The 26,398-nt window shown below is 37.1% G+C and overlaps 2 protein-coding genes across 4 annotated transcripts in view; one reads left to right on the plus strand and one right to left on the minus strand.

Moving 5' to 3' along the window:
* Window positions 1-1,004: 1,004 nt before the first annotated feature.
* On the plus strand, window positions 1,005-3,767 carry LOC128231987 (uncharacterized). The gene is made up of 3 exons (XM_052945303.1): window positions 1,005-1,778; window positions 2,502-2,609; window positions 3,033-3,767. The coding sequence occupies exons 1-3, from the start codon at window positions 1,448-1,450 to the stop codon at window positions 3,173-3,175; spliced, it is 582 nt and encodes a 193-aa protein (XP_052801263.1). The 5' UTR covers window positions 1,005-1,447; the 3' UTR covers window positions 3,176-3,767.
* Window positions 3,767-26,398, minus strand: part of LOC128231985 (dynein axonemal heavy chain 10-like) — a 51,372-nt gene continuing 28,740 nt past the window's right edge. For 2 of the 3 annotated variants that reach the window (XM_052945301.1, XM_052945298.1), the window contains 27 exons: window positions 26,247-26,335; window positions 25,224-25,374; window positions 24,961-25,049; window positions 23,984-24,181; window positions 23,394-23,627; window positions 23,012-23,109; window positions 22,685-22,866; window positions 22,230-22,366; window positions 21,815-22,032; window positions 21,299-21,520; window positions 20,996-21,143; window positions 20,716-20,851; window positions 17,242-17,396; window positions 16,494-16,986; window positions 15,419-15,522; window positions 14,855-15,010; window positions 13,983-14,321; window positions 13,569-13,769; window positions 12,447-12,752; window positions 12,136-12,307; window positions 11,840-11,971; window positions 10,914-11,125; window positions 10,522-10,689; window positions 10,163-10,343; window positions 9,381-9,419; window positions 7,872-8,017; window positions 3,767-4,746 (listed from right to left, as the gene is read on the minus strand). In XM_052945301.1, the coding sequence (XP_052801261.1) occupies window positions 4,600-4,746; window positions 7,872-8,017; window positions 9,381-9,419; window positions 10,163-10,343; window positions 10,522-10,689; window positions 10,914-11,125; window positions 11,840-11,971; window positions 12,136-12,307; window positions 12,447-12,752; window positions 13,569-13,769; window positions 13,983-14,321; window positions 14,855-15,010; window positions 15,419-15,522; window positions 16,494-16,986; window positions 17,242-17,396; window positions 20,716-20,851; window positions 20,996-21,143; window positions 21,299-21,520; window positions 21,815-22,032; window positions 22,230-22,366; window positions 22,685-22,866; window positions 23,012-23,109; window positions 23,394-23,627; window positions 23,984-24,181; window positions 24,961-25,049; window positions 25,224-25,374; window positions 26,247-26,335 (4,853 nt within the window). In that variant the 3' untranslated portion in view covers window positions 3,767-4,599. The remainder of the gene's footprint in view (window positions 4,747-7,871; window positions 8,018-9,380; window positions 9,420-10,162; window positions 10,344-10,521; window positions 10,690-10,913; window positions 11,126-11,839; window positions 11,972-12,135; window positions 12,308-12,446; window positions 12,753-13,568; window positions 13,770-13,982; window positions 14,322-14,854; window positions 15,011-15,418; window positions 15,523-16,493; window positions 16,987-17,241; window positions 17,397-20,715; window positions 20,852-20,995; window positions 21,144-21,298; window positions 21,521-21,814; window positions 22,033-22,229; window positions 22,367-22,684; window positions 22,867-23,011; window positions 23,110-23,393; window positions 23,628-23,983; window positions 24,182-24,960; window positions 25,050-25,223; window positions 25,375-26,246; window positions 26,336-26,398) is intronic. The other variant, XM_052945299.1, reaches the window with a different exon arrangement.

Here is a 26,398-nt window from a genome sequence, read left to right on the forward strand (position 1 = left end):
TTATTTATATGTAGTATTACGTTTTTTAAAATGATTTAATAATGCAACTGCCTGTTTGCCGCGATTGGGTTTGAAACACCTCGGCAACACAACGTTGTTTAAGGCCTAGATTAAGAATTGTTTAACATGATTATTCCCTGCTGTGCATCTCCTGGTTATTGCACTGGGGTGGTATTCAATATGTAACTTAAGTCAATCTTATGGTCATACATGGTTGACTTCATTCACTCTGTTGGTCAGTTATAAATAACAAGTTATCCGATTAGCTACATCGCTCTTAGATCCGTTAAGACCAATATAGAATACCAGCCCAGGGTGTCACAGTAGGGGCTATCTCCTGTGTATTTGTTTATTGGCTCAGGGCCATTTAGGGTTGACACTTTTCGAGGAGATAATCTCATTGTCTCACTAATACATATAATTAAACAATATGCATAGCTAATGTATTCATTAATCAGTAAACATATTGGAAATAAACAATTCACAAATAAGAGTGATAAGTTTTTTAAAAGTTATATAACATATATATTTAAATCCATTTTAAATGTATGGTCACCAGTTATATCCAAATTGGGAAGCATCCAGGTTAAATCATATGTAAATAAATTATGATAGTATTCTTATTCCTATTCAAAGGCATTATGATAAAAAAATATTAATAGAAAACAACAACAAGAACTAAAAGACAAGATGTATTGTCCAATTTCTAAAATAAAACACCTATAACTGCACAGCTGGAAACTAAGCAGCACGCCTTGCACCGATTTTTTTTTGTGGTGGGGGGGGGGGGGGCACTTATAGAAGGCTTAAACAAGGCCTTTAAGATAGAAAATGACCGAGGTGTTCTGAATGCCGTGGTTGTATACGAATGAAATTTGAATGTTTTATATGAATGTGTTTTGTGTTCTGACAGGCAAGTATAATTATTCAAAACCACCACATATTTATACCAGGAAATACGTATGCAATTATAAGCATGAAATATTGTCCCGTCACACCTGGATTCTGTTCATTTTCAAGTTACCAGGATTTTTATAAACGTTATGTAGATGGCATTTTAATGCAGTGCGAATGGATATAATATACTAGACTGTTTAGTTTAGCATGACTGCCAAATACTAAATGTCAACAATAATACAACAGTCAAATGTAAAATACGTACATAAGTTTGGTTACATAATTGCTATAATACCGGAGTATTACACTTCATGATTTTTTGGCATTTTATTTATACCGAATTTACAACGCTGGTTTTTTAAGCAGACAAACATTTATACTTTGCGCGCAGCTGCCAAAACAGCAACACATGTTGGGGATAAAAAGCGGCACTTTTAATGACTGACAGCACCGTGAATCAAATGATTGTTTTCTAGAAATAGTTTGTATTGATAAACTCAGAAAGAACGATAAGCAATCATTGTTGGTAATAGAAACACATGCGAATACAATGAATTTAAGAATGCTCAAAATGAAGCTACCGTTAAGAACATTTGTTATTGTGGTTTTAACGCCAGTTATTGCGGCCTGTGGACATGATGGGTGTCCAGGAGACGAACGTGGCCGGTCGGTTCCGGCCGACAAGCGGGTCGTTGACCGACGGCCGCGGTGGAGCGACAACTCGACGCTAAGAGAGGTGGTTGGGGACCTTTGTCTGCGACAGCGGACGGACAGGCTCGTTTACAGAAAGCAGAACGACACAAACGTATTCATTGGGTTTGATGACGTGCAGGGCGGCGTCGTGTACACCATGATGTGGACAATGGCCGGTCCATACGGAGGTAAGTTTAACATCGGTTCAACGAATTATCTAAGGTCGGTATTTCATGTACACGCTGTGCACGTGCGAGCCCGCTCATGTTAATTTAAACTGAACGTGTTATTTATTGTTGGGTCTAATTCATGTGTCCGCGTCTGTTTGCGCGTCCGATAGGCGTCCGATCCGTGTCCGCTCAAATCGCACAGTGAGTTTGCCGCTTGGACAACATGTAGAAATATTATCAAAAGCTCTACATTATGAACAATTAATGAGATAGAATGCATCAAAACATTGTCATAAACCAAAACGTAACTATAACGCAACTTTTAAGTCCATCTTTGTTCAATTTGAACGTTTTTCTACAAAATCCTTTTATATTTGCGCATCATAGCCTCTGAATAATAGTGCTGATGAAACATGTCTATCTATAAATGCGAAGAACAATGGACTGAAGATGACTTTTTAGTTTTTAATTATCGGATGTTATCTTTTAGAGGAAAATGAGATTGTCTGTGTTTCTTCCGTGGACTAATGGAATAGGGTTTCCGTTTTAAAATGCGGATGTGGACGTTAGCGGACGGCGAGCCCATAATACCGGCCTATGAATGGTGCATGATTTCAGTTCGGTCTTAAAAGAATGACTCTGTTATGGAAATAAAAGTCTAAACATAAATGATATATATCTTTTGAATTCACATGTACTCAAGTAATTGTGTACTACCATCATGTACATTTGTTAACCCAGAGACGCTGGAGGATGAGAACATGAACAAGGGCGGGTTTGACCTCTACCCAGCGGCCCCGTTCCGAGAAACTCTCACCTTAGATGCCCTCCTCGCAGCCACAGACAGGCGTACGTAAAACGGCTCTATTGAATTATTAACGAGTGTTATCTGTGGCGACATTTGTACGCACTTAAATGCTTATTGTGCTACTTATTATGACGAGCTATCAAATGTTTGAACTGTATATGTGCGTTCATATATCACGTCCGTTATTATTTTTGTTTACCATACACTTTATGATCATGTCCCTTATGATACAAATCCAACATTTTAATAGCTTAAGCATTCAATACGCATAACGGCAGAAATATTGAAGATGAAGAAAATTACGTGTTAACTAGTATCAAATTAAATGTTCATTAAATTCAAGTGCTATTTCACACATCACCAATTTTATCTTGAGCAACGAATATAATTTATATATTCAGCGCGAAAATGACAGCCATGTCAACTTTCAGATACAGGTTATTTAACTCAAGCGTTATTTGCAGGCCAGCAGATGAAGTTCCTCTCGTTATTGGACGTGTGCCGCTCCACGCGCCTACTCACGCGCACCTGCCTCATCCATGCATTCGCCACCGCCTCTCGCGACATGAAGGCCCTCAAACTCCACAAAACATGCTCAAAACACTGACAAACATTTGCTCAAAAGAGGCAAGCCGACCTTGGGACGCGATCAAATACGATCGTATGTACCGTATTTAGAGTCCAAATAAAACTTAAATCATGACAAATGGATTATCTTCAGAACTGAAGTCACCGAGCTGAATGCAGCAGCAAGTGAGGAGTAATGAAACAGGATATGCACCAAACGAACAATTCGTGTGATAACATATCATTGCACTGAAACAAAAGTTTTACGTTCGTGGTATAAACCGACCAGTCAAACTTGTTTTGAAATAATTTCTTGCATTTTTTTAAAGATGGCAAACATTGCCGGATTAGGTACCGGTACAATAAAGTGAACATTAAATTTTGTGTTATTGAAAATCTCCTATAATCGCTTGACGAGTTATACACAACGAAATGAGGCCGAACCAAGATGCAACTCTATGAACATGCATTCAACCCCATTTCAGGAAAATACAATAAAATAGTAACATATATTTTAATTCTTTAGTTAAAAACGAATCTTCACATGTTCTACACCATTTATCATTCACCATTTATCATGCTCATCTGTTGATTATTTATTAAGAGGAATGATAAATAAAGGAGAAACAGATTGGTGTTCTTTTTATTTTCAATCAATTCAACAAAGCAACTCATAAAACACTATAGTTTGATGTAACAGTTCATTTTTATCTTGCTTTACTTGAAATGTCAAAAAAAATCCATTTCCTTTCATGTATAATAAATTATTTTCCTTTATTGTGTCTTTTATCATCAAAGACAAACATGTAAATAGAAAATGCAACATTAATAAAATAATTATATACCATGTAAATGTGATACTTTATTCATATATGTAATACCATATTCATATTCAAACAATTTCAAAGAGAAATGTAGACATTATAAGGACGGAATTTTCAAAACACAGCTCTAATCATATCAATATATTACAGTGTTTAATGTATATCTAAAACTTCATTAATAATATAACATTCACAATTCTGAAATAAACATTTTGTATTTAAATATAAAGTATAAATACTGGATTTGCATTTTGGACGGATACACATTTTATCACTTCTTGAATAAAAACAAAAACATGTTAAAATAAGTAACAATATGCAAGTGATATCACTTATTCCTCATGAATGCTTAAATCCACTAAACAAGAGTCCTCCAGTGCATGGTGCTTCAAAAAAGAGCACAAGTAAGATTGTTGACTAAAATGTCAGCAAGTATTTTTCTCTGTCAATAAATGTCACTAAAGATAAAAAACAGAGTCATTTTTTATCTGTTTTTTTATGATCTTTTAAACACAGTCTCAATTCCATATAATAGCAACTGTGAGATTTGATGGTATTGAGCATTCTTCATGTTAAACATTCTTCATGTCAATGTTGAGTGTGTGTCTAGTCAGTGTTGAGTGTGAGACAGACACCCTGTCTAGTCAGTGTTGAGTGTGAGACAGACACCCTGCAGGACCCAGTGGCTGATATGCTCCGTGGTGGCCAGATCTGCTTCAAACACCAGACCTACACCCATAGCATTACGGCGCTGGGAAGTCACATAGACTGGTGTGCGGAATGTATTCTGGAATGTGGGATGAGATTGATGTTAAACATAACACCTTTGCATTTTGATATAAACCCATTTATCATTAGCACCAGTACATTGAAAGTGTACATTCACTGCAACTAATAACCTTTCCTCAGGTCCCAAACAATCTATGTTGCATTACCTCAACATTAACAATTGATAAATGTTTGGAATAGCTTCATATGCCACTGATTGTATCATCATTATGCTATTTTTAATTTGTGCAATTTTACAGACCTGTATTACCATACCCTTACAATGTTTTAGCCTGTGTGCCTCTATTTCTTTAAGTAATCTATCTTAAACCTCAAGTTAAAGCCTGTTTGTCTTTTTACTTATTTCCTTACATGAAGACCATTATCACATTACCTGAACTTAAACCCTGTGAGTCTCTACTTCTATCATTTAAAGTGAAGTTTACCTGAAGTATCACTTGACCTAAAGTTTAGGCCTGTGTGCCTCTACTGCTATCACTTTACCTGGAGTTTAAGCATGAGTGAATTTGCTGCTTTCACTTTACCAAGAAATTAAGTATGTATGCCTCCACTGCTTTCACTGTTTTCACTTTACCTGGAGTTTAAGCATGTGTGCCTCTACTGCTTTCACTCTACCTGGAGTTTATGCATGTGTGCCTCTACTGCTTTCACTCTACCTGGAATTTAAGCATGTGTGCCTCTACTGCTTTCACTCTACCTGGAGTTTAAGCATGTGTGCCTCTACTGCTTTCATTTTACCTGGAGTTTAAGCATGTGTGCCTCTACTGCTTTCACTCTACCTGGAGTTTAAGCATGTGTGCCTCTACTGCTTTCACTCTACCTGGAGTTTAAGCATGTGTGCCTCTACTGCTATCACTTTACCTGGAGTTTAAGCATGAGTGAATTTGCTGCTTTCACCTTACCTGGGAATTAAGTAGAATGCCTCCACTGCTTTCATTTTACCTGGAGTTTAAGCATGTATGATTCAACTGCTTTCACTTTGTCTGGAGTTTAAGCTTGTGTGCCTGTTCAGCTTTCACTTTACCTGGAGTTTAAGCATGTATGCCTCAATTGCGTTCACTTTGTCTTGAGTTTAAGCATGTGTGCCTCTACTGCTTTCACTCTACCTGGAGTTTAAGCATGAGTGAATTCACTGCTTTCACTTCAGCTGGAATTTAAGTAGAATGTCTCCTCTGCTTTCACTGTTTTCACTTTACCTGGAGTTTAAGCATGTGTGCCTCGATTGCTTTCACTCTACCTGGTGTTTAAGCTTGTGTGCCTCTACTGCTTGCACTCTACCTGGAGTGTAAGCATGTGTGCCTCTACTGCTTTCACTTTACCTGGAGTGTAAGCATGTGTGCCTCTACTGCTTTCACTCTACTGGAGTTTAAGCATGTGTGCCTCTACTGCTTTCACTCTACTAGAGTTTAAGCATGTGTGCCTCTACTGCTTTCACTTTACCTGGAAATTAAGTAGAATGCCTCCACTGCTTTCATTTTACCTGAAGTTTAAGCATGTATGATTCAACTGCTTTCACTTTGTCTTGAGTTTAAGCTTGTGTGCCTCTTCAGCTTTCACTTTACCTGGAGTTTAAGCATGTATACCTCAATTGCGTTCACTTTGTCTTGAGTTGAAGCATGTGTGCCTCTACTGCTTTCACTCTACCTGGAGTATAAGCATGAGTGAATTTGCTGCTTTCACTTTAGCTGGAAATAAAGTAGAATGTCTCCTCTGCTTTCACTGTTTTCACTTTACCTGGAGTTTAAGCATGTGTGCCTCGACTGCTTTCACTCTACCTGGACTTTAAGCTTGTGTGCCTCTACTGCTTGCACTCTACCTGGAGTGTAAGCATGTGTGCCTCTACTGCTTTCACTTTACCTGGAGTGTAAGCATGTGCGCCTCTACTGCTTTCACTCTACCTGGAGTGTAAGCATGTGTGCCTCTACTGCTTTCACTCTACTGGAGTTTAAGCATGTGTGCCTCTACTGTTTTCACTCTACTGGAGTTTAAGCATGTGTGCCTCTACTGCTTTCATTTTACTTGGAGTTTAAGCATGTGTGCCTCTACTGTTTTCACTCTACTGTAGTTTAAGCATGTGTGCCTCTACTGTTTTCACTCTACTGGAGTTTAAGCATGTGCGCCTCTACTGCTTTCACTCTACCTGGAGTGTAAGCATGTGTGCCTCTACTGCTTTCACTCTACTGGAGTTTAAGCAGGTATGCCTCTATTGCTTTCACTTTACCTGGAGTTTAAGCATGTGTGCTTCTACTGCTTTCATTTTACTTGGAGTTTAAGCATGTGTGCCTCTACTGTTTTCACTCTACTGGAGTTTAAGCATACATGTGTGCCTCTACTGCTTTCATTTTACCTGGAATTTAAGCATGTGTGCCTCTACTGCTTTCACTTTACCTGGAGTTTAAGCATGTATGCCTCAATTGCTTTCACTTTACCTGATGTTTAAGCATGTGTGCCTCTACTGCTTTCACTTTACATGGAGTTTAAGCATGTCTGCCTCTACAGTTTTCACTTTACCTAGAGATTAATCATGTGTGCCTCTACTGCTTTCACTCTACTGGAGTTTAAGCATGTGTGCCTCTACTGCTTGCACTCTACCTGGAGTGTTAGCATGTGTGCCTCTACTGCTTTCACTTTACCTGGAGTGTAAGCATGTGCGCCTCTACTGCTTTTACTCTACCTGGAGTGTAAGCATGTGTGCCTCTACTGCTTTCACTCTACTGGAGTTTAAGCATGTGTGCCTCTACTGTTTTCACTCTACTGGAGTTTAAGCATGTGTGCCTCTACTGCTTTCATTTTACTTGGAGTTTAAGCATGTGTGCCTCTACTGTTTTCACTCTACTGGAGTTTAAGCATACATGTGTGCCTCTACTGCTTTCATTTTACTTGGAGTTTAAGCATGTGTGCTTTTACTGCTTTCATTTTACCTGGAGTTTAAGCATGTGTGCCTCTACTGCTTTCACTTTACCTGGAGTTAAAGCATGTGTGCCTCTTCTGCTTTCACTTTACCTGGAGTTTAAGCATGTGTGCCTCTACTGCTTTCACTTTACCTGGAGTTTAAGCATGTGTGCCTCTACTGCTTTCACTTTACCTGGAGTTAAAGCATGTGTGCCTCTACTTTCACCTTACCTGGAGTTTAAGCTTATGCGCCTCTATAGGGATGATCTTGAGGATGGGTAGCTCCTGGATGAGCTGTTTAGGTTTCTGCTTGATGAGGAACATTTCTTCCCTGTTCCAGCCAGCTCCCTCCAGGTACAGGCCATGTACAAAGCACCCTGCAACAGTGCGTGGCATACGTTACATCTAATAAGGTAACAGTGTTTACTGTATTATATGCAGGGAAATAGATGGTATGTTAAAAGGATCACATGATGGAAATAAGTATGATTAATACTAGCCAGTTTGATTGGTATGGACAGTAAAATACAAGTTTTGATAAAGAGCAATATCAATAACATTATGTAATGGGAAGCAGGATATTAATGAATTTACTGATAAGAAACATATTCCAAAATGTGGCCATATTTCTACAATGCAGTCTGATTACTTGGAAAAGACATATAACACTGCCATGCCAAAAGCAGAACTGACTGGGGAGTTCAAATACACCATGTCCCAACATTGGTAAAGAGCCAAAGCATGATTAACATTGGGATATTTTGACATTGTCATAAAAATATATGAAAAAGAGTTAAATGTAAACATTTTGTTAACTATTTTAATGCTAAATTGTATTCGTGCTAATAATGAATATTTTCTACAATAACTAATACATGTATAAGAGAGCTAAGTATACTGTTTTGAGTAATATCTAGCTTGATCTGAAACAGCGAATGATCTAAGTCTAATCATAGATAAAAAAATTCTTGCAATATTTAGCCTATTCTGTCATTACTTTTAACCATCAAAAACTGCTAAATATTGTTGATCCCTCATGGCTAATATGAGCGTGCTACTCACCGCCCCCCCCCCCAAAAAAAAATAAATAAATAAAAACAACAAAAAAACAAACTTTTGGCTTAAAAACAACTTGTAACAATACACTTGTAAGTCTTAAGACTAATTCGTTTAGATGGTAACACACACTAAATCCATATCCTGGATAGAAACACATAATTGTGGTGTCATTGGTTTTGGAGAACAACAATAAACCTCTTGGGTGACTGCGAGGCTCACACTTAACGACCAGCCATTTAACTCTCTAAATCAATTTCATTCCATTGCGCAAAAGCAGGATTGTCAGAAAAAAACAAAAAACAACTGCCATGGCATTTCATCACAATGGTATTACAATTGCTTGCTGGTTATAAGAGAAAAATGGTAATACATATTGCAGTGCTTCAAGTCTGACTTGTGCTACATGCATTCTGTAGAAGTTGTTCCTTATTTTTTAAAAATCCATTGTAAAGTCATGTGTTTGCTCGTATTTTAATAAAGATTTAGCATTTCTGCTGAAGAAAGTACTACTTAAAATGTGCTAATGAATTTTGGTCATTTTGTATGAACAACTACAGACTGCAGAGGGCACATAGCATGCTTTGCTCAAATAACAGTTAAGGATATAAATGCAGGTTATATATTGAAGTACAAGTAACAACACTAGGATGAGCCAGGTTGCTTCTGGTGCTAAAACCCTACCTTTCATACCCGCAAAGCTACCCGCGCTGGGGTCGAACCCTAGAATCAACCACAGTTGCAAAATAGCAAATAAACTGATGATTGTGCTATAATATTCTGATACCTCTCTGTGCTTACTGTCATGAAAATATATACATTCTATACCCTAGAGATTTTTTTATGAATGTAAAATTGTAAACATAAAATGATGGGTGTCGATTTACCCACAATAATCAGACATGACACAGATACAAGACTGAAATCAGTTTGAACTTTCTGCACAGAAATGTGTTCTGTTCTTGTGAATGCAATCATTGGAGATTAGGTGTCATCTGCTACATTGGATATAAGGTGTCATCTGGTACATTGAACATAAGAAGTCACCTGCTACATTGAAAATAAGGTATCACCTGCTGTTAGAATGTCAGAAAAATGCATAGTCAAAATGAATTAAAATATTTAATTCCTAACAAACCTACATTTGTTGGTATCAATGTTATACTATTTTGACACCTGAGAACCCAAAATCAATCATAGGCCTCCACCAGAGCAACAACATGAAACAGACAAAACAAAAAGGAAGTGATGTGTTTTTTAATGGTTCCTCAGATTCTGGTGTAGTTGCAGAAGACAGTCATGATGCATGAGAAATTGTGAAACAGAAAGCTGTGACAGTGTCTGCATTAAACAAGTTATTTGCCACCATTCTTAGCGAATTATCTGTTACAATCTGACACCAAAACATACATGTATATGTATATAAAGATTCATCACACATACAAGACTGGGACTACAGTACATACCTTGGTGAGCCTTCTCTGTAACCTCGTCTGGGCTGACCCATTTGGTGACAGCTGTGTACAGGGTTGACTTGTCCAGGGGCCAACCATTCTTGCGGCACGTAGCCTGTACCAACGCGGTCAGGTATGACTCTGGGATGTGCAGGCCTGACAGCCACATCACTGCCGGCTCACCATCATTTACCTGCACATAGTCAATTCACAGTCAAACATAAAAAAAACAAAAACAATTTGGCTCAAATAAATAACAATTATTATTAATATTCTTTTAAACAAATATGTTTTTGTCTTGACAATACATACAAGCTTGTAAATTTCAATTTATGCTACACTATTTCAGCAGTGATTCAATCTCTCCCTACCCATCCATTGTACTGCTTGTATCTGTGCTGGTAATGTATGATCCAGTTTCCTAGAGATTTGAGTGTCTCTGGTGCCAGCTTACGCCAGATGGATGGAATCTGCCCATTGAACAGGGACCTGGCTACATCATCCAGCTCACTGGACATTCCCACCTCTCCTGCCAGGGCCTTAAGAACACAGAACATAACCTCATTAAAGAGCAGATCCACAGAAGACAAACATCAAAAAGTACAGCTCTAATAGCCAAGGTCATTCCTCTATCTCACAATCAATGTAGAAATTACATAAAAAAATGGTTAGCTTAAAAAAACAAAGCTTAATGCTAATTGACCTAGCACTTCACAATCACACAAAATGTGAATCTACATAATAGCCTGTTTGTAAGACCTACTCTCTTGAGTGTGACGAGTGACTTCTGCATACGGTTGACAAGGTTGTTCCAGCGTTCCAGTTCCTGTAGCAACACAATGGTGGTTGGTGAGATCTCGAGCCCGAAACGCTTACGGAGCTTGTCCAGCTCAAATTCCTCAGGAATCTTCCCCAGCACGTCACTTGCTATCTTGTCTATAAAGTCCTCACGACTGATGCCAGACGAACTTTCACCTAAGGTTGGGAATTTAGTTACCAGTTGTTAAAATGTCTTGCTATTATGTCCATGCGTTGAATGTCATTTTTTAAGGATGAAGTGTGACTTTTAGTTTTTGATCAGAATGTTAGTTATACAAGCCATTCTGTGCATTTCTATTCAGAACAAAAATGAAATAAATTATTTTAAATGAAATATGAAATACTTTATGTACATATGCTTTTGTTGTATAAAAACATAATGATGTTTTGGATAAAGCAATGGGAGGAAGACTAGGAATGTCTGACTGATAAGAACAAACAGCAGAATGACAACAAATATAAAGGCCTGTTTCTGGTGGGTGTGGATGGGTTAATACTTGAGTTGATACTTTCTCGGAAGGTAACTTTGATGATGGAACATAATGTCATAATGGTGTTCTCACGGTAAACAAGACTAATGTGTTTAATACCACAAAGACACACCATATTGGGTTAACATGTACAGCTGTAAGCCTACCATTTACAATGATCCTGTCTAATAATTGCAAAACACAATTTAATTTTTATAAAACACATATAAAATAGATTTGCAAATGTTGAAAAATTCGTTCAATGTGATCTCTCATTAAACATTTACTTCTTTTATAGAAAAACCCAACCTACATGAGCATGAACTGTTAATAGGGACTTCAGTAAAAAAGTAAAACAATGTATTTCCCCCTACTCTCGCAGGTAGGCGGAGCTGCTTACCTGTCTGTGGCTGGAGTTCCACCAGGTGGAGCCACATGTCACGGGCGGCCTGGGTGTAGTAACCAATCTCTGCATTCGGGTGCAGCCCAAACACCTCTGGGGTGTTTGCCAGAGGAAGTGTTTCTATGAAATCTGTTAATAAGAACATGTTTTGTGAATACTGACAATTTACTGGTATACAAAAGACAACATCATAATAATTTAGACAGATGGATGAAATGCATGTTTGATAAGACACAAACTAACCAGAAAATTAAAGAATGTAATTTTCCAAATTAACCTAAATAATCCCATACCAGTGTAGTTGTCTCTGGGTCCATCCTCAGGAATCCTGTAGTCAACCTCTTCATTGTGGTAGAAGTGGAATGGCTGGAACGTGTCAAAGATGAAGTCTCCCATGTACTCATTCATGTATGTGTTCAGCACACGCCGATCAAAGTTATCAATGGCACGACCTCCATACATCACCTAGAAAGGAAAAAAGTATTTGACACGACATAAACTCCACAGAAACTGCCATATCTATCTATTTTCTTAATTTGATTTTAGAATCATATCTTAAAAGCTTTAAGAATAAACTAAATCACTGTTAGTGCTACATATTCACCTCGCCAATGAGGTACTTCAAGCTGTTCCATGGGATCTTTGTCTCTCCCAGGTCAAAGGCTTTCTGCAGGTATGTTTTAAGGATTTCCATGCACACGGAGAAGTCAGACTCGTTGAAGTCGTATGATATGTTCCATCCAATCTTGCCGTACTTCCTACGCTCCTGCACAACAGCATGGAAGAAGGCAAGCACAAATACGAGGGAGGGCAAAGCGTTGTGTGGACATTCCATCAGGGCTGTCGTAGAAATCTTGTGGTACGTGTTCCTCAAGTTGAGCTTCAGGCCGTTTGGAGGCTCGGTCACAACCTAATACAGACAAAAATCAACATCATTTTACAAGCATACTATCTATTACTCAAACTCAGCTAATATCTCCAGCTTTTATACATTTCTAAGCACTGCTTTAAATGATTTATCTCCAACCACACAGTTATTTGAAAATAATTCAGATCAAAAAGGCCCACGTCAAAAAGGCATTTTACCAGAAAGGCTACATTACCAAAAAGTGCTAGTATGAGAATAGTGACAAGGACTGTTTAATCAAGTACTAGTACAGGTACAAGTTTTAACTTAAAGGTGTTTTTCACTTGTTTTGTACAAGGACTTTGAAGCATGATTATATGAGTTTGAATGGTCAATAACCGCATATTGTATCTTACATATACTTTATCAAAATGGGAATAGGCTTTAAATGAAAAATCAATTACTTGAACAATTTTCAATCATTTTTTATCAATAACTATTGAACACCTTAGTGTAGAGTTTTCACACTTAGTCATTGGTCATGGGCAGTAGATGACCAGTATTGATTTTGGGTGAATAGGTCAAAAGTCAAGGTCATGTATGGTTTCTTTTGGGATAAATTACTCTTGAGCAACTTGGTGTAGAATTTTAAAATTTGGTATTCCCATTGTAAATGGTCAGTTATGTTTATGCTAATAATTTGGTCGTCATCAAATCACCTGAACTAGAAAAAAATATGGGCACTCTAGAAAGGCGCATGTGTTTTTACTAAGACTGATGTTAAACATTACATGAACAAAAAAGTGAGCCTTTTTCGCAGATACTCGAGAAATATTTGTTAGACTCCATGCTCCTTAATAACATATATTTTCAGCGCACCTTGAGTGACCTCTGGAGGATACCAATGGGGAAGCTCATTATAGGTTCTGTGGTGAGCCAAAGGCGGAAGTCTGGATGGGGCTTGTTGAGCTTCTCCAGTTGTTTCTCCAGATCCCGAAGCCACTTCACCAACAAGTGGCAGTTCTGCAGCATCAACCACTGTCCCCGCGATACAGCTGTATCTAACAGTGTCAGGGCTACCTAAAATGGGCAGGTATTGATTATAGAACAACTAAAATATCTCTACTTCAAGATGTTAGTAAATATGCCTAATTAAGATTTAAAGATAGCTCACATGAATTACTGGGTGCCTTTATATCACATTTTCTTTTCGTTACCTTTTCTGATTTAAGTAAATGAAATACTACAATACTTTTGAACAGAAAATGTCAAGACTAGAAAATATCTACCCACCTTCTCCTGTCCCTGTCCCATGGAGAGGAACTTGATCTTGTTGCTGCCAAACTCTATCCTCTCAGCCAACTTCATCAGATCACTGGCAGGGTCAGAGCCCGGACTCAGGATAAATACGATAGGGGACATGGGAGTGCTCTGCTCAAATATGGCCTCGTAGCTGATGATGGGTGGGGTAACATATTTCTCACTCATACATTTGGTGACGAACTCGGTGATGGCACGGTAGATTCTGTCCACCCTGAAGCAACGGAGCAGCATGAGGCGACTGAATCCTTTGAGATTGTCCTGGTACTTGAGAGGGTAGGGCTGCGACTCCGGGGTGTCATGGTCATACCACTGAACAGGTGAAAACACATTACGTTTAAGTGTTTATAACGTATCATATATAGATGAAAGCAAAATTCATACGATAAAGGAATTATAAATTATTCGTATTAAGCACTTTTGTAATTTACCATTCTCACTTTATCTTTGTCCAATTTTCTAATCTTTGAGTTTTATGTAGGTTTTGTACTGTCAGAAAGGTCTATCATGTACACCCTAACTTTATGGGACTTGTACTTATGATTTCATTTTACATTCTTAATTATATAATCATACAATAAATAGGCTGGTGTAAACGCAACAGTCCTTTTCAGTCTAATGGCCTTAGTGTTTCTTGTCCCATAAATAAACACCAGATATGTGAGGGTGCAAGTTTATGTACATTTTGTGTTTACTTCTATAAACATAAAAAGCACACTGAAACTTTTCATTGTATTGTTATTACCCTGATACTGAGTTAACATCAAATGTATACATACAAAAGGTCATTATTTTATATTCTTTGTTTCTAAAATCAAATTTGTTTAACGCAATTCTTTGTATACCTTTTTCCAAGCCTTCTCATTGCGTTCAATATCCTCTAGCAAGGAACCAAACTTGTCTGAGAAGACCTCGGATAGCCTGATTACGTCCTCCCAGCCCTCCTCCGGGAACCAGGCAAACGGCTTCTTACGCTTGCTCTTCTCAAGAGCTATGTTGCCCTGATGGTTTGAAGAGTATATAACTTTTTAAACAATTCAACCCATTATAAAACTGATTTGCATGTATGTGTCTAGACTTCATAACACACATAAAAGCTAAAAACAAATATCTCTATAGCTGAACATGTTTATTTTGTTGATTGGCACTAAAGTTACCATGAATCACTTGTTTATGTAGCACATACATGTATGGGTATTTATGTATTACTACAGTATGTATTGCATGCAAGCATGGATTACCATGTATAACTACTGTATGTATTGCATGCAAGTATGAATTACCATGTATTACTACTGCAGGTGCCTTCATACATGTATGGATATTTATGTATTACTACCGTATGTATTGCATGTGTTTATGTGTTACTATGTATTACTACTTTATGTACATGCATATGGGTTACCAACCTTGATGAAGAAGTCCACCTCATCCTGGCTCACATTGTTACTGTCCTGTTCCAGCTTCACACAGATTTGGAAGGAGAACAGCAGCTTGTGCTTTTCAAAGATACCTGCAAACACAGTGAATATCTTGAATGAAAATTTACAAACTTTGTCATTCCCAATTGAAACTAGAGCAATCATTGAATGTGATTATTACCCCCACAGCACCACATTCTTGTATTAGAAAGTATCACTTGGCGTGACATATGCACCACAAAAGCTCATTGACCTATATCGAATACTCTATAGGTATAAACATATAATGAAAGGATGACTTATCTAAACATACCAAATACGGAATAATACTTCATTTCCACTGCATTTTTCCCCTCATGATCTATCTGTGTATTAAGTTTTAAGTCAACAACTCAAAAACTGTTGATTAAAAAAAGATGAACACACTAAAAGTTCTTAATATGTAATGTATCACTCGTACTCATCTTCTCCTCAACACAATTTGAATATGAAGTTTGAGGTCAAAATGTAAAAAAAAATGGAGTTATGAAGAAAAGTTAAATATTAGTTTTGAAATAATCAAAGGGCATTAATAAAATATCATAAACAGAATAATGTTTCTTTTGCACAGCACTTCTCCTCAACACAGTCAATATGTGTTTGAGGTCAATGCCTCAAAAACATGTGGAGTTATGGAGTGAAGTAAAAAAAAAAGTATAAAAAGAATGAAAGGTCAATAATTCTAAAAATACCATATAAACAAAATAATGTTTTTATGCACATCACTTCTCCTCAACACAGTCAATGTGTATGAAGTTTGAAGTCGATACCTCAAAACAGATGGAGTTTTAAAGAAAAGTAGACTTGTCCCAGAAAAAAATAAAAAATAAATAAAAGAGCAATAACTCTAAAAATACCGTACACAAAATAACTTCTTTTGCACAGCAATTCTTCCCAACCCAGTCATTATGTTTATGAAGTTTTAGGTCAATACCTCAAAAACAGTGGGGATATAATAATCATCAATAGTATGAATCTATCAATTCACATCAATATTTACTTTAAATATTTTAATAAAAGTTACCTGTGCAGCCATAGTCATAAATATTATGTGTAAGGGTCTCCATAATATTGCGAAGTCTCTTCTGGAGAATGGTATCCGGCATGCTCTTCTTTAAGGAGTATTCAAACTGCTCCAAGTATGATGACAGAGAGTACTGGTACATGCTGTTGATGGATGACAAGTCAGCCAGTACGAAAAACAGAATAGCTCCCCTCCGGGCAGCAGGCCTGTAACCATCTCTCAGTTTGTCAATGTCCTGGGCCGTCTTGGCTCCCAGCTTGAGCTTCTCGGAGACCTCGGTGGCCTTGGTCTTTGTCTCCTCAAGTGTCTGGATGAGTTCCACATTGTCAAGCATGTTTCCTTGCGACTGGGCAAGTTCTCGCAGCAGCGAGTCCTCAAGGTCCTTTAGCAGTTTCTTGTTGGTGCTCGTCTCCTGGATGAGGAGCTTCCTCTGCTCCTCCAGCTCCCGACGCTCAAATCCAACAATCACAGACAACAGCTGGTCCTCCAGACCCTGGAACGACGGAAGCAACATATGGTAGGTATGGGCAAATATAATTAAGTTGCAAAACACCCTGACACAAAGAATACTGATGGAAAGGTTTCATAATTCAGTGACCACTTTTTCATTCATGAACAAGCCTAATTTAAGCAGAATGTACTGTCAACAAGGTAAACATGCATCAGTACTTCCAAACTTTAAGTAAATATTTTCAGATCTGCAGATATAGCTTAAGTGTGATTACAATTATAAAAAGCCCACACATACCTTAAGTGTGACAGTGTAGTTGATAACCATGGACTTGCCGAAGACGTTGGGGGAGTATTTGGGGTTTGCCAACTTGGAGTTCAGGTACAGGCGGAAGTTGGGGTCGTAGTCCACCTCCTTGTCTCCCAAAACCACAAACTCCCTGCCCTGCCCTCCTGCAAGGGGAATAGATATGGTTTACACCCTTATGTACACAAAAGTTGGCTTGAAACAGTTAAAATAAAATTTAGTAACAGCAAAATCTAAATGAAAGAATGATTTCAGTTCTACAGATGTTTTAATAGGACCCAGATACAGTCAAGTAGTGGTAATATCACGGAAATATTAATAATTTGGTTGCACTTAGAATAAATCTGCATGCTCAAGTGACACAATAATCATCATGCATGACCATGTCTACTTTTCACATCCATCTGCATTATCCTACAAATCTTGCATTTACTTAGCTACATGTACAGATGTTTACTAGAGCCATCACAGGAGTAATAAAGGCACTGAACGATAGCATATTATGAAAGGGGTGCAATTTCAAGGCATCTTTATAAGTTTACCAGTATGACCAAGAATCTATCTGACTATCTTCTTACACATGTACTTTAAAACAGATATTCATGTTACTTAAATTCATGTAACTGAAAAAAAATGTGACGTTAATACCAATGTATCATGAAAATGTTGTAACTTTGCATATTATCTATAATAACGTTTAACTTGGAGCATTAATTTCAAATGACTTTCAAAGGAAATGAATGAGACATTCTGCAGTCAAAGGAAAGTAGTCCTACACATACAAAAGGGCATAATGGTGACAATATTTAAGCATTAGTTACATAACATGTCATTAAAAAGTGTACAATTACTGTAAGCTTAAGGTTTAAACAAAACCATAAAAAATGTAATAATTTCTAAGTATACAACTTGTCACAAAAGAATGTATTTTTACTGTGAGGAAGTTTCAAAAGTATGAACTTGATATCTTGAAGGGCTGATAAGTTATTTACAAACAAGAGCTGTCACAGTATGTGACGAATGCCCCCGAATGTGACATTGACCTACGAATAAGGTCAGTACATGAAAAGTTGATCTTGCCTTTATGTGTCAAATACATATGGCAAGTTATTTTAAATTTCCTCTGAACATCAAAAAATACCACCCATACTTGACAACCTACACTGTTATGTCCTTATATATTCAGAATTCCCTTGTGAATTAACACTTAGTGTATCTTTCACCTTAGAGGTAGGGACATGGGTCTTGCACAGGACACATCGTCTTCGTATGTGGAACACATGTAGCAAGTTATTTTAAAATCTGTCCTTACAAGGGAAAGTTACAGCCCGGACACGACAACCTATACCCTATGTCCTTGTATGCAGCACTCCATTGTGAATAAACACTAAGAGTGACCTTGACCTTTGAGGTAGGGACACGGGTCTTGCACGCGACACGTCGTCTTGGTATGTGGAACACATGTGGCAAGTTTTTTTAAAATCTGTCCATACAAGGGAAAGTTACAGCACGGACGTGACAACCTATACTCTATGTCCTTATATGCAGCACTCCATTGTGAATAAACACTAAGTGTGACCTTGACCTTTGAGGTAGGGACACGAGTCTTGCAGGCCAAACGTCGTCTTGGTATGTGGAACACATGTGGCAAGTTATTTTAAAATCTGTCCATACAAGGGAAAGTTACAGAGCCGGACGGACGGACGGACGGACGGTGCGATTTTATTATGCCCACCTTCGGGGGCATAAAAAACATAAAATATGTGCACAGACAGACAGACAGACAGGCGGATTGGTTGATTACTATAGGGCACCAGCACATTATTGAAGGACCCTAAAAAGCTGTTCATGAACAAAATAATGTGAATTTATCTGTTTTCTTTTATTACAGCAATTTGATGCATGCACCACAGACATAAGCGTAAGGAAGCCATGCTTGTGAAACATCTTAGTTTAAATTATACTATAAATTTACTATAAATCAATTGTATTCTTAAACATCTCAATTGTCTACAAAGCGACTCTAATTAAAAAGGTAAATAAAAGAGAATAAAGGATCTCACAATTCTTCACACCATACCTACATGTATATTCACAAAGCTTTATGAAAACATACCTTTTAAACATGATATAAAATAAATTGTACATAATCAAGTCTGAAGCGTTTGCTGGCCATTGGCAGCTGTGGCCAGACAACACACAGTGTTGATACAAGTACCTTCAGCTAACTCCCTTTTCAATTTTGTAATCTGCCTCTTACTAACAAATCCAACTGGCAATAAAGAATTCAAAGTAAAAATGGTGACAATACTTGGAAGTCCACTACAACTTATGAGTAAATAAGTATAACAATTTGAACACAATTGAGTCCGAGCATTTTTAAATTTGACTAATTGAATACACATGACTTGACTTAATATAATTATATCAATTTCAAGATTTTTTTTACAAGTGCACTTTATAGATATAGCATGTACATCAAAGATGATGACTTAGGGTGAAGAGTGGTATATAAAACCTGTACCTGTCATCTTGTCTGACATTTGAGGGAAGTCTGTAGATCACAACAGAACAGTTACATCAAAAACAACGTTTGCTAATACATAGATTCTGTACACAACTATTTGTTTTCATATTGAAGATTTTTACATTATTTTTTTCTGCTCTCAATTTTATGTCAAATTTTAGAACTGACAAGTTTCAATTTCAGATTTATATTTTCATAGCTCTCACAATATCAATATACTTCGTATACCATTTATCTGTCACAGCAATTACAATACTAAGTAAAGCATAGTACAACATGTGACATGTTTTCAAAACTTCAAACACTTGGGGACAAACATTGAAGAGCTGAAATGTGTCATTTCCTACTATTTCAGTGCATTGTTTATTTCAAAACAGGCACATTTCAGCTCTTGATCAACATGACAGCACGCCGGCCTACCAGAAGCTCGCTTCTTACTATCTTTCTTTTTTGCACCTGTTCATAAATCCATTTGGGTTACAATAAGTTTTTCTTGTTTAGAAAGTCATGTAGTTTGAAAACAACATTTTATGTGAAATAAAAACAACAAACTTAGTTTAACATTATACTTATGGTATTAAAAGAAATTCATGTAAATACTGAATAATAAATGAAAATTGATGAAACTTATAACGTTTATAACTATTTACTTGTCTGGAACAACTTACAGAACTATTGCACAACAACTGATTGTAACTTACCCACTACAGGAGCAGAGTAAAAAGAGGAAAAATGAAATACATGATATACAATAAACTACATGTGCCTAAACACTTCTAAACCAAAATATTATTTCAACTCATGGATAATTAGAGAAAATTCAGAAGAATTTATTCAAATTACAAACAATGCCATAGCCAAGTAGAAGAAGGGTACACAGCAAAACACAGCAAACCCAGAAGGCAGAGGTAAATGCCATATCGGCCGGCCTAGCATACCTTTGATATTTTTCTCGAGAACATTGTCAATGACAGGGTCAATGTACTCATCCACGTCCTTGAAGAGGAATGGGAAGCCATACTTGATGGCCAGCTCAAGCTGCTTCAGGAAGTCCGGGTCATTAAACGTGCATACCTGAAAAACGACACAACATACAGGGTATGTCCATCAGTGGAAACTACATTAAATGTAGTTGATGGACAAAAGCTTTCCTTTAATCGTATGAATCCTCGATATGTAACAACAAGTCACTAATGGATATTTGCACTGTGCACATACTTTGAGATTGTTTGCCTCCTCTTTCTTCTTGATCCAGTTAAGGGCCTGCTGCTGGGGGTCGATACACAAAGGGAACCGACTGGCCCTTGTAGTCAGGATACCGTTTTGGATGGACAACTCATCTGGTGGCAAGTTCTCCGAGGTCCACCTGAAAGCAAAGTGAAATTAAATATAATATGGTCATTTCTATTCCTTTTGTGATGACATAAAATATTATTTTCCAAATAACAAAGTTTCCTCTTTTAATTTCCTTTTGAAACATATTTATATCAATGTAAATTAGTTATCTGGAACAAAACTTACTTGCTAATCTCTACATCATTGGTGAGCAGTGACTCTAGCTTGAAGGGGTCGCTGAGGGGGACACCCTTGTTTTTGAGGTTGACGAGCCACTCCTTGTTGAGAAGGTCATTCCGGAATTCCCATGAGAAGGCCCCCACATAGCTGAGGAAGGCTGAGCCCACAAGACAGTCACCCAGCAGCCATACACGCTGTACCTTCAGGTCTTCCAGGTCAACCTTCCATCTGAATACAACACAGTCACATTCATATTACTTCACAGAACATTTCAAAAAAACTACATCTGCTTAAAAATAATCAGTATAAAAATGTCAATACATACATGTATGACATAGATTTTGGTTTCATAGGTGATTTACATTTTCTCTAAATATTTCAGCACACTCATTATTTTTTATCATTTACCTTTCAATGTTCAACATTTAACTTGGTAATGATATTTCCAGTAACATGTTTTGTTCAAATGTACAATATTGTTTATTTTCATAAATGATAATGTAAGCTGATGCACTTGCTGACCTCTTTTCTTCTGATCCAAGACCAGAGATGAGTTTATCGGCAGCAATGAGTCGGCGTTCCATGATTGCGGCCTCATCAGACAGTTTCTTCTGCTCGGCCATGGCTTCCTCGTACTTGGCTCCAAGGTCAGCCAGCTCTTTCTCCAGAGAGTTCACCTCGTTGGTGATCTTATCAAGGTCTCGCTTTGCTTGGAAGAAGTTACGCTCCAGTTTGGCTACCTGTAAGGCACATGTAACATGACATAGATGTCCCAAAGACTAAATTATCATAACTATGTAAATGAATGAAATCATATACTCCAGACAAAATATAACTCTTCATAACCCAAAAAAAATAAATATAGAGAGTTTCCCAAATATTTATCTTTTTGATTAAAATGAATATATTAAAGTCAGTGTTATGGTCATTAAATCACCTTTTCTCGTTTTGGTTTAATTTCCCTGGCCACTGCACAGTAACCCAGCACAGCATCCACAAATTTCAACAGTCCAAATCCAGCACGACTCACAGACTTCATGTCATCAAATGTAATGTCAATCTCCTTTAACAGTGCTACAACAGGAAATACAATGTTCTTATCATATTTTCTACAAAGTACGTTCTAAATACATCAACCTGATCATATGAAATGAACAAGAGCAGCAAGGAGCAAACTAAATCTCAAATTGGCTCTAACAACATGTGTTCCTAATTCCCACTCAAATATTGAGGACGATTTTCTAGTTAAGGTCAAGGTTAAAGATTCTGGATGACACTGCCTTCAACAACACCAAGACATTGCCTTCTGAAAAACAGATTAAGATTGAGTTTAACCAATGTAAAATTGTATTCCAAATTGTATTGTCTAGTATTTTTCTTAAAATGCCCCACCCTTGGTAGCAGCGGTTTGTTTTGAGGTGATGCTGTCCACATCCATCTTTTTCAAGGCAGCGAGGAAGTTGGCCTCTGCCATCATGGCCTTAGCAGACTTCCAGGATACCTCACGAATGCCTCGCAGGATCACCACACATTCACACACAGTTTGCACAGCCCGTGGGGGCTTCGCAAAAGATCTGAAATAAGAATTGTTAAGAATTTAATGTTTTATTTTATATCAATCAGGTTTAAATAAGTAGACTTAAAAAACAAGCATAGATTCCTTTTTAATCCTAATTTATGGTAAATGTACAAACAAGAGTTATTCCTTTGTGTGTGTACCTGATCTCAGTGACATCTGACTTGTCTAGGTCATCCAGGGCAATTCGAGCAGCCTCTAGGGCAGGCAGTGCTGCAGCTAGGGACTCTTCAGCATCACGCTGCAAACAAATACACAGTATAAAGGCACTGGACAGAGGTACATAATATATTCATATTTATATTTATGACTTATATTTATCATGCACACTCTTTTCTAAGTGGAATTTGTCTCCTGGAAGCTTGTGTACCTGGGCTTAAGTGAATATATATTGACATATGTATCACTTTAAATTTCTGGGGAGTAATTGCAACTATTTTAATTAGTATAAAATCACATACTTAACTTTTAAGAGATGTTTTAGTATTAGATATATGTTGCTTGAAGGTAAGTGATATGTATTACCTTTTCAACTTCAATGATCTTGTTTTGCTCAACAATTTCTTTTCCCTTGGCTTCAGCCAGTTTTTTCTTTTCTGTTGCCCGCTTGGTTCCAGAGGCAATCTCCTTGAGCATGACCTCACAAGCAGCAGTTTTCTCCGTGACTGCCACCTTCTGGACAGCCAACTTCTCATTGAGAATGGCTAGCTGCTCACTGGCCTCTGCAATCTTCATCAGACCTCCGGACAGACGATTACACTGTAAAAGCAAATATAGGCATAAAACACATGGGTTAATATGCAGTCAAGGAAATGACAAAAATACACAACTTTCTATTCAAATTTATCTCCCTTAGAAAATAATTATGCTACGGCTGAAGCATTTCGAGGGACATAATGATTCAGATACAAACAAAACTGAAGACTATTGTGCTTACAAGTTGTTTATAGACACACGGACACCACACTTAAAATCAGTCCCAGACTGAAAATCCCTGACAATTCCAAGACTTTTATCCACTATAGGACTTAATTTCAATCTTGTGAGTAGTTAACAAGCAATATATCATGCACACTCTATTCTAAGTTGTATTTGTCTCCCGGCAGCTTGTGTACCTGGGCTTCAATGAACTTGTCTTTGTCCAGCAGCAGTTTCAAGTATGTGTTGATGAAGTCCAGGTAGTTCTTGGGTGTCACAAAGTTGCTCCTGCGCAGACGGGTCAGGAACTGCTTGCTGTACTCACCAACGCTTGTGTGCACCAGAACTATGTGTTCAACCACACTGTCACGGTGCTGCTCAGAAATCAGTGCGTTCTTAAAAGAAAAAAGTTAATGAAGTTGCATCATCAGTTAAGATATTGATGAGAATATAAAAGACAACTTTCTTAAACTGTGAAATCATTAATACTCGTGGGCCATAAATTGAAGATCCCAATTAAAATTGGCCCTTTAATATTCAAAATATACTACCTATATGTACGTAAAAAAAGAATATAAATGCATTCACATGAAATATACATGGCCACAGTATACAGCACAAGTACATAAATCATTGTTTATATTGCTATTAATATAGTATATATTATTTACCTTTAATGATAATGAGTTAAAGACAATTATTTGCATTTAATGTTAATCTGTATTTCATTGCAGGAACATTAAAACATGCTGATTATTAACCTGGTGTGTTTAAGCGCCAGCTCTTGTCTTTTATTTCTTCTTATCAAATATTTAATCAATTATTTAAGTGCTGCAGTCTTACTTTGATTTCAGTTTGCAAAAAAGTTTAATTGACATTTAATAACTTCACTACTTTATATCCTTGATGCCGCTGCATTTATAACCCTTAATTCAGCTGTAAGTGACATTGGTATAACAGATAGCATATCGGATAGCAGTTTCAACTTTTTTTATTAAAAAAAATTAAATCCACAGTTTTCCTTTTTTGAAAAACAACAAAATTTCATGCCAATGAATATAATAAAAAACAGTTACCCGTTTCATTAACTGCATTTACTATCAAAACTTCAAAACAGTAGGTTTTGTAAAATTTAAACTTCTAATGAGTATTAAGCAATGTGCAGTATACTTACATCTGGTGAGATGAAGACACTGGCTACAGCATACAGAGCTTGCTCTGGCCAGGGGAAGAACCAGTCAATGTTTGCACAGTTCACCAATCCTACAGGAAAACAGAGCAAAAGACGATTGTAATTTACTTATCATAGAAGCACAGTAGTATTCTGTTATTTACTGTGTTTCAAGAAAAGAGAATCAAAATGAGTTAACCCACTGGAAAGAATGAAATCAACTTTTGATAAGAGTAGTTTTAAACTGTGGAAAGAGATTAGGATACCTGGGAAGTTCCTGCAGCGTGTTCTGAGAGCGTCCCCGACAGGTGACATGGCAAGGACTATGTGGAGATTGTTGGAACACTTGGTCACAAAGTACTGCCAGATGCTCTCACGGGCATGGCCAGCACCTGCATTCAGGGCCTCCTGACGGATCTATACACAAGGAAACACAACAAGTAAAGTACCAGAGATTTTATACTCTTTGTGTTACAGAAAAGAATCTTATATTACATAGAATCGGTATACAAAAAAGCACAAAATCTGTAGATTCTTTAGATCAAACAGTATAAATAATTTTAACCACTCACCTTTCTGCAAAGCAATATACAATTTACAGAGTGAGTTCATTAACCTTAGTGGCCTTACTTCACAATAGAGTGCTGAATGTGTGCATGACAGGGTTATCAACACAGACATTTCTACAACACAGTCACCATGTCCTAACAACTTTGTCTATTTGGCATTTATTTTGCTTATTCAGTTTTATTCAAGAAATTTGATTTCTTAATGAGATGAAGACAGATATTAATTGCAAGTTTTGTGTACTTTAAATTCATGAACAACAAGTTTGATATCAACAATGTTTATACAACTTTGATTGTCATAATTATTGATACACATATACACAGTATTGATACCTGTCTATCTAACATCAGCTAAGAAAATCAAAAAGGTAAATTAAAAATAACAACATAAAATGATCAACATATATTCCAAAACATTCATACAAATACATGAATTATTTTGAAAAGTAGATCTGTTCACAGGGTCGATCACATGACTTCAGCCAAACAAATTATTGTTTTCAACCTTGCAAAAGTTATAAAACGCTGTTAAATCTTATTATCTACATGTGTATATGCAAAATCATTATAGAATTTAAACTTAAACTGCTCACTCTTAAACTATCTGCTCAATACTATTTAAGACATAGCCATGAAGTGAGGCATAGTGAGTGCTACTTTGATGCTGTGTATTGCAAGGAGCATTTAGATCTTAAATAGAGAAAAGGAAGAGGGTCATACTGATCCAATGATCTGTTCCTTCTCATCATCAGGATAGAGAGCTGGCACCATTCCCGATGTCAGCATATTATTGATGTTCTCCAAAAATCCTGAAACAATATACATAACCTTTAAAATAAAAACAAAACTACAAGAGGTAATCAATGTTGAAG

Source organism: Mya arenaria, chromosome 4, assembly GCF_026914265.1.
Source record: "Mya arenaria isolate MELC-2E11 chromosome 4, ASM2691426v1".
In the NCBI taxonomy this organism is placed as follows: Eukaryota; Metazoa; Mollusca; class Bivalvia; order Myida; family Myidae; genus Mya; species Mya arenaria.

Excerpts from the sequence above, each read along its gene's own strand:
- LOC128231987 (XM_052945303.1), top strand. The coding sequence starts at position 1,448 with ATGAATTTAAGAATGCTCAAAATGAAGCTACCGTTAAGAACATTTGTT. Across the intron at positions 1,779-2,501 it reads AATGGCCGGTCCATACGGAG|AGACGCTGGAGGATGAGAAC; the intron begins GTAAGTTTAACA and ends TTGTTAACCCAG. Across the intron at positions 2,610-3,032 it reads CCTCGCAGCCACAGACAGGC|GCCAGCAGATGAAGTTCCTC; the intron begins GTACGTAAAACG and ends CGTTATTTGCAG.